Genomic DNA, 13,922 nt, shown 5'->3' on the forward strand with positions numbered 1-13,922 from the left:
ATCTACTAAGAATGTTGTATAACATACAAAAATAATCCATTCTATTCAAAATAATGTCTATAGTATTCTCTCTGGTATGCAATCTGTTTTCCACTCAGGTTATGGATGTGTCACTGCAACCTTAAAGGTCTTCACTGATGTCACCATTGCCCTTGATTCGAAGCAATGTTGTCCTGATATTTATATACTTGGCCAAAGCTTTTCATACGGTAGACCATTCATTTACATTTACATACATTTAAGTCATTTAGCAGACGCTCTTAACCAGAGCGACTTACAAATTGGTGCATTCACCTTATGACATCCAGTGGAACAGTCACTTTACAATAGTTTATCTAAATCTTAAAGGGGGGGGGGGGGGGGTGAGAGGGAATACGTATCCTATCCTAGGTATTCCTTAAAGAGGTGGGGTTTCAGGTGTCTCCGGAAGGTGGTGATTGACTCCGCTGTCCTGGCGTCGTGAGGGAGTTTGTTCCACCATTGGGGGGGCCAGAGCAGCGAACAGTTTTGACTGGGCTGAGCGGGAGCTGTACTTCCTCAGTGGTAGGGAGGCGAGCAGGCCAGAGGTGGATGAACGCAGTGCCCTTGTTTGGGTGTAGGGCCTGATCAGAGCCTGGAGGTACTGAGGTGCCGTTCCCCTCACAGCTCCGTAGGCAAGCACCATGGTCTTGTAGCGGATGCGAGCTTCAACTGGAAGCCAGTGGAGAGAACGGAGGAGCGGGGTGACGTGAGAGAACTTGGGAAGGTTGAACACCAGACGGGCTGCGGCGTTCTGGATGAGTTGAAGGGGTTTAATGGCACAGGCAGGGAGCCCAGCCAACAGCGAGTTGCAGTAATCCAGACGGGAGATGACAAGTGCCTGGATTAGGACCTGCGCCGCTTCCTGTGTGAGGCAGGGTCGTACTCTGCGGATGTTGTAGAGCATGAACCTACAGGAACGGGCCACCGCCTTGATGTTGGTTGAGAACGACAGGGTGTTGTCCAGGATCACGCCAAGGTTCTTAGCGCTCTGGGAGGAGGACACAATGGAGTTGTCAACCGTGATGGCGAGATCATGGAACGGGCAGTCCTTCCCCGGGAGGAAGAGCAGCTCCGTCTTGCCGAGGTTCAGCTTTAGGTGATCTGGTGATCTGTCATCCACACTGATATTTCTGCCAGACATGCAGATGCGATTCGCCACCTGGTCATCAGAAGGGGGAAAGGAGAAGATTAGTTGTGTGTCGTATGCATAGCAATGATAGGAGAGACCATGTGAGGTTATGACAGAGCCAAGTGACTTGGTGTATAGCGAGAATCGGAGAGGGCCTAGAACAGAGCCCTGGGGGACACCAGTGGTGAGAGCGCGTGGTGAGGAGACAGATTCTCGCCACGCCACCTGGTAGGAGCGACCTGTCAGGTAGGACGCAATCCAAGCGTGGGCCGCGCCGGAGATGCCCAACTCGGAGAGGGTGGAGAGGAGGATCTGATGGTTCACAGTATCGAAGGCAGACGATAGATCTAGAAGGATGAGAGCAGAGGAGAGAGAGTTAGCTTTAGCAGTGCGGAGCGCCTCCGTGATACAGAGGAGAGCAGTCTCAGTTGAATGACTAGTCTTGAAACCTGACTGATTTGGATCAAGAAGGTCATTCAGAGAGAGATAGTGGGAGAGCTGGCCAAGGACGGCACGTTCAAGAGTTTTGGAGAGAAAAGAAAGAAGGGATACTGGTCTGTAGTTGTTGACATCGGAGGGATCGAGTGTAGGTTTTTTCAGGAGGGGTGCAACTTTCGCTCTATCGTAATTGCTCCTCCTTCACCCCAGCTGCCAAACTAACCCTGATTCAGATGACCATCCTATCCATGCTAGATTACGGAAACATACTTTATAGATCGGCAGGTAAGGGTGCTCTCGAGCGGCTAGATGTTCTTTACCATTCTGCCATCAGATTTGCCGCCAATGCTCCTTATAGGACACATCACTGCACTCTATACTCCTCTGTAAAGTGGTCATCTCTGTATACCTGTCGCAAGACCCACTGGTTGATGCTTGTTTATAAAACCCTCTTAGGCCTCACTCCCCCCTATCTGAGATATCTACCGCAGCCCTCATCCTCCAGCGACTGGAACGAGCCGCAACAAACACTCAAACTGGACAGTTTTATCTCAATGTCTTCATTCAAAGACTCAATCATGAACACTCTTACTGACAGTTGTGGCTGCTTTGTCTGAATCATTGTTGTCTCTACCTTCTTTCCCTTTGTGCTGTTGTCTGTGCTCAATAATGTTTGTACCATGTTTTGTCCTGCTACCATGTTGTTGTCATGTGTTGCTGCTTTTGTCACGTCCTGACCACAGAGAGCCCTTATTTTCTATGGTAGAGTAGGTCAGGGCGTGACTGTTTTTTTTCTAGTTATTATTTTCTACGTGGAGTTCTAGTTTAGCTTTTCTATGTTGGTGTTTGGTATGATTCCCAATTAGAGGCAGCTGGCTATTATTGTCTCTAATTGGGGATCATATTAAAGTAGCATTTTTTCCACCTGTGTGTTATGGGATATGGTTTGTGTTTATATGTAGCTGTATGTTAGCGCTCCATTTTCATCACGTTTCGTTTATTCTTTATTGTTTTGTTGTGTGGTTCACTTACCTTAAATAAAAAAGATCACGCTGCACGTTGGTCCGAGTATGCTTCCAACTATCGTGACAGCCTTGCTATGTTGTTGTCTGAGGTCTCTCTTTATGTAGTGTTGTCTCTCTTGTCGTGATGTGTGTTTTGTCCTATATTTATATATAGAGATTTTTTTTTTAAATCCCAGCCCCCGCCCACTCGAGGCCTTTTGCCTTTTGGTAGACCGTCATTTTAAATAAGAATTTGTTCTGACTTGAGTAGTTAAAGGTTAAATAAAAAATTATACAAAATTTAAAAGCCAACACAATATAAATACAAGACATTCAGGTAACTTGCACTTTCTCACCTGCCACAGCAGACATTGCCAGTTTTCAATTACAGTAGCAACATACTGTGTGTCTCTCTACTCTGGAACACATACATCTACATTGTATTGGAAAACCTCCATACCTCTCTCTCTTTCAGTTCAAAGGGGCTTTATTGGTGTTGGAAACGTGTTTACATTGCCAAAGCAAGTAAATTAAACAATAAACAAACGTGAGAAGAAAAAACAATATCAACAAAAAACAATGAGAAATGAACAGTAAACATTGCATTCACAAAGGTTGGAAATATCTCATTCCAAAACCGTTGGTCCCCCCTTTGCTGCTATAACAGCCTCCACTCTTTTGGGAAGTATTTCCACTAGATTTTGGAAGATTTCTGCAGGGACTTGCTTCCATTCAACCACAAGAACATTAGTAAGATTGGACGCTGATATTGATTGATTAGGCCTTGCATGCAGTCGGTGTTCCAATTCATCCCAAAGGTGTTCAATGGAGTTGAGGTCAGGGCACTGTGCAGGTCAGTTAAGTTCTTCCACACCGATCTCGCCAAACCATTTCCGTATGGACCTCGCTTTGTGCATGGGGGCATTGTCATGCTGAAACAGGAAAGGGCCTTTCCCAAACTATTGCCAGAAAGTTGGAAGCACAGAATCGTCTAGAATGTAGGCTGTAGCGTTAAGATTTCCCTTCACTGGAACTAGTTCCTGGACCGAACCATCAAAAAAAGCCACAGACCATTATTGCAAACTTTTCATTTGGCACTGTATATTGGGGTAGGTAGCGTTCTCCTGGCATCTGCCAAACCCAGATTTGTCCGTCGAACTCCCAGATGGTGAAGTGCAATTCATCACTCCAGAGAATGTGTTTCCACTGCTCCAGAGTCCAATGGCGGTGACCTTTACAGCACTCCAGCCAACACTTGGCATCTGCCACGGCATACTCTCTGTTTAGGGACAGATAGCATTCCAATTCACTCAGTTTTTTTGGTTGATTCTTTCCAGTGCCAAATAGTTCTCTTTTTGCTTTCTCATAATTTAGTTTGGTCTAATTGTGTATCTGTCCTGGGGCTCTGTTTATGTTCGTGAACAGAGTCTCAGAACCAGCTGGCTGAGGGGACTCATCTCACTATAGGGGAGGGCTTTGTGATGGAATGTGTAGGCATCACTTCCTTTTAGGTGATTGTAGAATTTAACAGCTCTTTTATGGATTTTGCTAACTAACGGGTGTGGTCCTAATTCTGCATGCATTGTTTGTGGTTTTGCGTTGCACAGAAAGTACATTTTTGCATGAGAAGTCTCAACTGGGTGTTTGTGCCATTTTATGAACTCTTGGTTGGCGAGTGGTCCCCAGATCTCACAACCCAAGAGTTCTATAACTGAATGAAATCTTTTCTGACAGATCCTAATTGGGATGTTGAGTTTGATTTTCCTTTTGATGACGTAGAAGGCAAATTATATCTAGACACCACAGGTAACTTGTGACATAATTTTCTGGAATTTTCCAAGCTGTTTTAAAGGCACAGTCAACTTATTGTATGTAAACTTCTGACCCACTGGAATTGTGATACAGTGAATTATAAGTGAAATAATCTGTCTGTAAACAATTGTTGGAAAAATGACTTGTGTCATGCACAAAGTAGATGTCCTAACCGACTTGCCAAAACTATAGTTTGTTAACAAGAAATTTGTGGAGTGGTTGAAAAACAAGTTGTAATGACTCCAACCTAAGTATGTAACCTTCTGGCCCCCTACCTCCTCTCCTCGCCCCATCTGACAATAAGCAGAGCGGCAGCAGCAGACTGTCTACACTCACTGAGAGCAGGCTCCTGAATAGAGTACCACAGTATGAGTCATAATAGCCTTAAAACCTAGCGGTCAAACAGGGAAATGGTTCAAAACGTTTTTCCACCATTCATTTTTCCCATAGGGGATTATAGACAGGTATATATAGACAGGTGTGTGCTTTTCCAAATCATGTCCAGTCAATTAAATTTACCACAGGTGGACTCCAGTCAAGTTGTAGAAACATCTCAAGGATGATCAATGGAAACAGGATGCACTTAAGCTCAACTTCGTGTCTCATAGCAAAGGGTCTGAATACTTATGTAAATAAGGTATTTCAGTTTTTTATAAATGTGCTAAAATTCATAAAAAACTGTTTTCACTATTGGGGTATTGTGTGTAGATTGATGAGGAAAATGTTTTATTTAATCAATTTTAGAAGAAGGCTGTAACGTAACAGAATGTGTAAAAAGTCAAGGGGGTCTGAATACTTTCTGAAGCCACTGTACCCCCCTTAGGTTCTCGAGAGCTAATGGGAACCTAGCCTCACTCTTACCAAAGAAGATATTGTAGCAAATATCGTGATTCAACAACAATGGATTCGAGTTACAGCTCTTTGACCATAACTGGTTGTGGACAAGCTCTATCGTCATAACACAACAGAACACATAAACTGGTATCACATTCACTCATGGTTGTGCAAAAATAAGTGTGTGAAACCACACCTCCAAATATTCCGTCAACCTAGTGCCATCAACCTTACTGATGTTGTCTCCATGAACTGATGGTTTCCACGGTTGTGGCTAGATGAGGTACAGCTCCATCTAGTTGTTGCATTAGGGCCAATTGGAGCATTTTAGCTCAGCCCAACCTAAGCCCTTTCCTAACCTGCTACACTAATTCTCCTAACCTGCTAAAAGTAATTTCTGTCCGTAGCTGTACTCCATCTAGCCACAACCATAGAAGCCAATCAAGCAATTAGTTCCAAGAAATCATTAGTATCACCACACCGGCCTTGACGACGTTTGCCAGTTGATCTCTGCTTGCTTTTCATCTCCAACACAGGGCACAGAGTGTAGATGTGGTTGCAAGAACAGCTTAACAAACATGTGCTCAGAGGGATCTGCCATACATCCATATCGCGCGCCAAAACACAACCACGTTACAAAAAGCAGTCCCATTGTGAGTAGTAGGCCTCTGGCCAAAGGAGGAGATGACTATCATAAAAAAAACTATTACAAATGTATTTTCATTTTTAATCAATGAAAATGTGACGAGACGAGAATTCCACGTGAGACTAATGGACATTTAATATGACATGCAGACTGCGGTGCGAGAGCGGCAACACAGATGAAAGAATAACAGCCCCCTTGAAAATAGAGCTACTGATGTGATCAAAGCAAAAATTGTCTACATGTCCTGGCACTTTTTTTTTTTTTTTTGTAGTACAAAGTCATTTTCAGCAATAGGCTTTCTAAACGTTTTGCACAACTGTGATTTTCAATCATTGATAAAGAGTAAAATATTTGCAAGACAATTCTCAAACTGAGACCATTTGTTTACGGTGTATCTGTAATGTGTTTTCTCCATCTTTAACTGTCAGATTATGAACAACTGATATGATGGGCTTGTTAAGATTAGCCAACCATTGTAGGTACCAATTCCAGCAACAGACAGTGTTCCGTTGGACACTGCTCAGGGTTAGAAATCCTTTTGAAGATCACTCTTTTTAAGATGCCCCCTTTCCTTGAAATAGCCATCCCTTACAGGAATTGAACACATAGTTTTTACATACTTCGCCAAGCTTGATCGTTTGTAGTCTCTTATCTTCCGTCGCTCTCCTGCTTCTCTCTCATTCTCCTTAGTGTCCTCCTCCTCCTCCTCTTCCTCCTCTGCCGTCTTGGGCCGATCCAACTCACAGATCAGACTGATATTGGGCACATCGAAGGGGTCAAAGCGATCCAGTTTTCTCAGGTCAATAGGAACAGAAATTCCCCTGGTTTTGGGATGGATGCTGAATGGGGCTCTTCAGCAAATGGTTGACTCCTTTACTGATGTTCACAATGAGCCGAGGGTAAAAGTACTGCAAATAACCTTCTCAAAGTAGTGGCCCTTGGCATGTTTGTTTTAGACCAGAGTCTTAAGTTTTCACCAGCGCTTCTCAGGGTTTTTCTCAATCTGGAAGCACTGCAGAAGCTCCTTTCTGACATCTTTGGGCATGAGGGACAACACTTTGTCTGCAACCTCTTTGTTGCCCAGTATGTCCTGTCCCACTAGAAAGTACTGGGGAAAGTGGTGCTCCACCACCACCAGGGATTCTTTGATGAATGGATGAATTGAGTCTGACAGTACTACTTTCCTCACCATCTCGTCTTCATCCTTGACCAGACTCAGGTACTCAGACACAGCGGAGCGGAGCACTGAAAGCTTCCGGGTGGCCTTGTCACACACCCATCAATGCACCCCTCTCAGTGCCGGAAACCAAAGACATCTCCAAGGGCTCTGTCCACGATACGGAGAGTGGACAATAGTCATCAGAGTCCAGCACTTTGGGCAGATGTCTGCAGCACTGCAACAGCTTCTGATATTGTCATAGTCTGTCATATCAACATCAAACACCTGCTCCTTCTCCAGAGCCTGGAAGGATCCAGACTTGACTGTGTTATACTGATTAGGCCTGTGACTGTAGACCGCTCCAACGTCAATCTTGTACAGATTTGTCTTCTGCATCTCCTTCTCCAGCTCGTTCAGAGTGCTGAATGACTGTTGTACGTAGATGTCATCCTTCAATGTGAGTAGTTCTTTGTCACTCCTCCATATTTCGGCCACCGGTAATATTGAGAGAAAGGGAAAAGTCGGAGGTAGTAGAGGGGTAATAGCTCCGGTAGAGGGGCCTGGTCGTAATCAGCAGCTGGCATTTCTGAAGTTATTATGCAAATGTATAGATTTAAGTGAAAATAATAAGAAAACGTCTAAAATGTTGATAGCCGACTGTACCCCTCAATTGTTTTAGTGTCCTGGCACCTTGCTTCACATCAGTTCAAACGATTGACAAGTAACAGAAGTGACAGCCTGGAGCTTTGTGGGAGACAATTCTGCCAATGAGAGAGTCGTAGGTAACTGCATACATGGAGTGTGTCTGAAAGTGGGCGTGTCAACAGAAGTGGGAGGATCAACAGAAGTGGGTGTATGGAAATCAGCTATTGGGCAGTTTTTTTGCCACTCAAGACCATTTTGCATGGCTGATTGGGCTGCACGACGAGTCTATTGTTGACAACTGTAGCATTTTAGCTAAGCCTAACCCTTTTCCTAACCTTAACCTCATTCCTCTAACCTGACACGCTAATTATCCTAACCTGCTATGTAAAAATTAAGCTGACCTGAGGTGCACCTGGAAATGGCTGGTCTAAACAATAATGGAGCTCTGATGTTACACCCATCACTGTTGATCCACCCATTAATGTTACATCCATAGCTGTTGATCCACCCACTTCTTTTGAAACACCCACTTTCAGACACACTCCAAGTATGCAGTTATCCATACTTGGAGTGAGAGGATTGCATGAAATATTCTGCATGAATTCATGCTTAGGATTGGACAAAACAGATGAAAAGTGTTTGTTTGCTGAATTGACATATTTCAGTTTGAGCTGATCTGCCCGGGTTTCCTCCCACACAGCTTCCAGGTGGTCACTTCTTCTTTGGAATTGTGTTGGCGGACTGCATCCAATTTAAGGTGCATACACCTACTGTACTGGAGTGTGAGGCGTTTCACAGCAACCTACATTACATTCTTTGTGATAAGGTTAAGCAAAATATGACCTTGACAATTAATAGCCTGCTCTAAAAAAAACACCCCATTCTACTATTTACCCCATCTAAACCAACGGTCTGGGGGGACAGAACACTACCACTCAACACCCCCTGCAACTGTTCTGCAGTAAAACCTCACAATCCCAAGTACTTCTCTGCCGCCTCTCTTTTCTGGGACTTTCCATCCATTTCTGCAACCATATCTATGAATGCCAAGAAACCTACCTCACCGAAGCACATATTCTTCCCATCACTCTCTATTGGTCTCTGCCTTCTCAAAGAAATCATCTTAGTATCCCTCACCCTGTACCCATCTTCCTCTACCACTCTCTTCACTGCTTCAGCATACAACACCACTTTCCCTACTACTCTGACCCTGGCAACCTAAACCTGCCTTTCTCTCACCAAACACCTCCGATCTCCAGCCCCGCGGGCACCCCTACAACTTTCTCCACTGAAACGACACATTCCTTTGTCTCATGCCCTCCTGCACACTTCTCACATCTAGGACTCTCCCTCCGACATACTGCTACAACATGCCCAGACCCTACATCAAAACTCATCAAAACTTCAATCTTTTGAACTGATGCGAAGCCAGGTGCCAGGATACTTGACTTGTAACTAACCTCAACTAGGAACAATAATCTTTACTCTCGCTCTCATTTTCATGTAGCTATTTAAGCATTAAGGGCAGAGGGGTTGTGGTTTATTGGTCGAGGTGCCTTATTGCTATTATAAACTGATTATCAATGTAATTAGAGCAGTAAAAATAAATGTTTTGTCATACCCGTGGTAAATGGTCTGATATACCACAGTTGTCAGCCAATCAGCATTCAGGGGTCAAACCACCCAGCTTATAATTTTTCTTTGATCACACCAGAAGCTCTATTTTCCCATATGTGCTGCTATTCATTCATCTGTGTTTGAGCTCTTGCGCCGCGGTCCACAAATATGAGTGGTTGCTTTTTTCCTGAGAAAAACAAATGCCATTTGTTGAATATTAGGAGTTTGGTAATACTCCCCCCGCCACAATATCAATGTTGCCAGTTAAAGTATATGAGGAGACAGTAGGCCTAGTTGTCTGAATGTGCACATGATGGAAGTTAGAGATAGTCTAAATATTCATTATGTAATACAAAAAAATGCACTGACAAAATGGCTGTAACTGAAACTATACTAAAATTGTCCAGAGTTGTCTTCGATTGATGGTAATTAAACCAGCAAAGGATGAAATGACTAAAATGTGACAGACTAAAACCTAAGAGTAAAACTAAAATAGCTGCAAAAATGAACACTGCTGCATGGCTGCCCAGGCTGGCACTGACAGGACACCTCTCCGTTGTTCCAGAGCTCCTGGGGTCCCAGCAGGTGCTGAGGTGGAGCTACTGTTACACAGTACAAAGCCTTGTAGACATGAAAACATTTTACCATGTTTCCACGTATGCCCATAAAAAGGAAGCAAAGACTATGACAATATGAAACAACAAACAAATGAAAAACAAATCAGCCCAGTCTTCCCTGTTGAAATGACGCTGCACTTCCTTAGCACTGGTGAGTGACTCAAACGATTGCCATCAGTATTTAGTTGATGTCGTTAAGCCTTCAATTCACAGAAATGCTGCCACTGTAAAAACAATATAACGAAAACAATTCCAGGTTGCGTAAACATGCAAATATAAAGGAGTTAAACACAGTTACAGACTAACCAATAAACCCTATTTTATTTAGCATTGTGTGTGACATTTTCAGTTAGTACTATTTACAGTTTTTTCCATTCATTATTTAACAGTAGTTAGGGATGATGGCATGTAGCATATCCTGCAACATAATACAGAGGGTAGATCTATTGATAGGTCATTTCCTGTGTGGACTGTGCCGAGCCCATATTTGAGTCTTTCAGTGTAAGGGTACTGACTGTTCTGAGTGTAAACTGCACTCTACCTGTACAATAATAATGATCCTATTCACATTCATCTGTACAATGTCCTACTCTTATTTACAGCGATCACACTGGGGAAAGAGGCATTCCCTGAGGAGTGAGTTCCCTTACTAGCTTAACTCACTCATGATGCTTTTACCAGAAACAAATCCAGGATATCAATTGTAGTTTATTAAAAACACTTGAGCGGGATTAATGGTGATGCTGCCAGCAAACACATCACCAAGATCTGTTTCTATTTTGTACTGTTAAGACTTACATAAGAAATTGTGGCTAGCATCATTGTGTCCTAGAAGTGGATTACTTAAACGAAACCAGCCTAAATGGACTAGTACTAAAAATGTGTTCAGCAACTTCCATTGAGGTAGGCATTTCTCAAACCAGCAGATTTGCAAACCATCAGTAAATAGGTCAAAGTATTAATCATAACGAACAATAGGACCAACTGCCCTGCAGGGAACAGTAGTGAGTAGAGAGAGGATACAATGTATGTTTGATCATCTAAACACCCCTCGTTAATACTCAAGGTAAGGACCTGGAAATTCTTTATACAGGATACAACTGAAAACAAAAGAGGATGTCATTAAGCCAGCAGCCTTCCCATTTCCTATATCACTCACAAAAAAAAGACATACATACATATGAAAACATTTTGCCCTTTTCAATTTGCATTCAATATAGCACACAAGTTAAAACACCATGAAACGCACATCTTACATGCGCAACATTTATCCCAAAAAGAAAACTTGAAAATAAATAAGAAATTAATCAAAATAAATGGAATAACAATCATCGTCTAGACTAGATCTCTGTTCAAGTTATAACTTAAACTGTTAGTTTGTTTTAAAAGGTTCTGAAATGCTAGGGTTCCTAGTGTAGTCTGATGTCCAATGAGCTGCATAAGGAACAGTGTGCCATACAACAGAGACATGGGAAGAATCTCAATTGCATACTCCTTGTGTCCTCTCTCCTCACTTCCTTTAGAGGGGAGGGACCTCTGACTTTCACGCTCATCCAATCGGTTTGGAGAAGGAGGCTGGGAGAGATAACACGAAGACTATGCAATTGAGATTCTCCCATGGTCCTCTACTCTTGCATGGGCAAACTCCCCGTTACCTCAGCCATCCACATCTGTTATAGTGCCCTCTGCAGGCACAACTGAATTTTAAAAGTCTACTCTTCTTTGGACCCTTCATCGACGACTTCTTTTACGCGAATCACTCAAATCTGAAATGGAGCCCAAACGTAAGGACAAACAGAAACATTCCATTCCTTTTCTCTTTGCAAACATCTGTCAGTCTGTTGGTGTCCTTCTGCTCCACAGAAGGAGAGAGGAGCTGGGTAGAAGGAGTCAAGTTACGCATTGAGCTTTGGGTTTGGTGTCCAGCAGCTTTGAAAGTCTTTATCCATTTCATGCCTCTGTCCTGTGAAGCAGGCAGCCAGGCCGGAAGCCTCTCCGGGAGTGTCCAGTCTGTCCGCAGTGTGCTCATCGTCTGCCCTGTGGGCTAGGCCTTATAACAGTTGCCCTGGTTGGTAAGAGCCAGCTGGCCGTTGGGCGCCACCTCGTTGGCCTCGTCTTCCAGCAGGCCAGACACGTCAGCGTTGGGAATGCTGTCATGGTAACTGCTGAAGCTGATGTTGTCCTCCTTCAGCTCAATGGTCCAGAAGGGAGCGTTGAGCTTGCGGTTCTGGTACTCTCTGTAGGTGTACACTCCTCCCACGAAGCCCAGCAGCAGCACCACTACTAGAATGATGACGGCCAGGACGATGATGTTGAACTGGGTCCAGGAGACCTCCGTGAGAGCGGCCGTGGTATTGACTGTGGGGCTGCCCAGGCTGGTGAGCAGGGCCTGGGTGGTGGCTATGCTCAGTAGGATGCTGCAGTTAGTAGTGGAAGGGGAAGCACTGGTGGGCACTGTGGCAGTCAGGCCCTTGCTGCTGGGGGTTGGAGCAGAGGTTGTAGTGGTGGTTTTAGGGGTCTCTGTTGTTGTAGCAGGCTCTGGGGTAAGAATGATCCGTGCTGCTAGAAAACAAATTATTCACAATGTGAATGGGATTGAATTGAGCTACTCATGGCTCATTCAATAACTAATACCCTTCTGCACCAAATTATTGAATGACGCTTACCTGGGCGGGTGCAGTTGTGGGCAAGGGCGTCCCCTGTGAAGCCGGGGGCACAGAGCTGGCATTGAGGCCCCGTGGTGTTGACGGTGCAGCTCAGGCAGTGGCCAGTGTCAGGGTGGCAGAGCTGGGCCGGCCCTGTAGGGTCTGCGTTCCCACTGCAGTCGCAGGTGACACACACACCATTGGAACTGTAGAAGCCAGCCTTGCACCGGTCACACTGCTGACCGCTGTACTCAGACAGGCACTGGTCACACACTGGGAACCCATCAGAGTCTAGGGAAACAAAAACACACACTAATACATGTCAGTCATAAAATAGACTTGGCTGATGCACCACCACTAGATGGCACCAGAATGCCAAAGAGATTGATTTCTAATACAGTACAGCACAGAGGGTAAGCCCTCTGGCAGTGTTTAGTAGTCTACGGGCTACATACGGGCTACACATGGGTTATATAAGACTACCCTGGCTAATAATAGGATTTTCTGTTGAAGAATGAGACATTTTTTAACTTCCCCAAAAGATACGATAATAACATGCCATTTAGAAGACACTTCTATCAAAAGCAACTTACTAACACACATCTCTACAGCGCAGAATCAAATTCAGTTGAACTGTTTTTAAAGACTGATCCCTTGTATCAGAGCAGCATCATCATCACTCATCATTATCAGGAGTCAGCTTTCTCCTCCGGCCTCTGAACCTTAGTAATATGATGCTACTATACAGTGCCTTCTTTCTCTCCTAATGGCTTCACTAACTGTGATATATCCCCTTTTGATGTTGTCACATCCATTAAGGGCCAAGAGCTCTGGCACCAAATATTATTGAGCACAGTAATTAGGCTTGCTGCATGTCATGAGTGTAAGTGTTGATCACCTCCTACTAAACAAGTTCATCAAGAAAATAGCCACACATTTAATGGTACCTCAAATTTGTGCTGCAGGCTGTAGTCTGCTCAAGATCATTCATCTCTAAATCATATCTAACTCTTTCAGACTTATGGGAACAATATTTGTGCCCACAACAGACACACTTTTAAAGACACAATACATTTTTTAGAAAAGAGTTAGACCAATAAAGTGCAAGAGTGATAACAACTCTTATCTATAGGCAGTTTCTGATTGGTCTGTTTTAACCCCGGACTGTTGGCAGTGGAAACGCTTCAGTCAGATTGAGCCGATGTGTTATATCACCAGGAGAGAACATGACCCAGTCAGCACGGTGACGGCTGGGGGGCAAACCTTCACATGATGCTACTGTACAACCTGACCTGGATATTTACCCAATACCTTTACCATCCCCCCCGTCTACTGCAATACAGCCAGCTCAGTCA

The 13,922-nt window shown here is 44.1% G+C and overlaps 1 protein-coding gene and 1 pseudogene across 3 annotated transcripts in view; both read right to left on the reverse strand.

Annotated features, from left to right (window-relative positions):
- Window positions 1–6,410: 6,410 nt before the first annotated feature.
- Window positions 6,411–7,627, reverse strand: LOC124033026 (annotated as a pseudogene).
- Window positions 7,628–10,224: 2,597 nt separating this feature from the next.
- LOC124034439 (multiple epidermal growth factor-like domains protein 9) overlaps window positions 10,225–13,922 on the reverse strand; it is a 44,967-nt gene continuing 41,269 nt past the window's right edge. For 2 of the 3 annotated variants that reach the window (XM_046347657.1, XM_046347659.1), the window contains exons 5-6: window positions 12,589–12,858; window positions 10,225–12,484 (exon numbers count right to left, since the gene is read on the reverse strand). In XM_046347657.1, coding sequence (XP_046203613.1) covers window positions 11,967–12,484; window positions 12,589–12,858 — 788 coding nt within the window. In that variant the 3' untranslated portion in view covers window positions 10,225–11,966. The remainder of the gene's footprint in view (window positions 12,485–12,588; window positions 12,859–13,922) is intronic. The other variant, XM_046347658.1, reaches the window with a different exon arrangement.

Source organism: Oncorhynchus gorbuscha, linkage group LG04 (genome assembly GCF_021184085.1).
Source record: "Oncorhynchus gorbuscha isolate QuinsamMale2020 ecotype Even-year linkage group LG04, OgorEven_v1.0, whole genome shotgun sequence".
NCBI classification, from domain to species: Eukaryota; Metazoa; Chordata; class Actinopteri; order Salmoniformes; family Salmonidae; genus Oncorhynchus; species Oncorhynchus gorbuscha.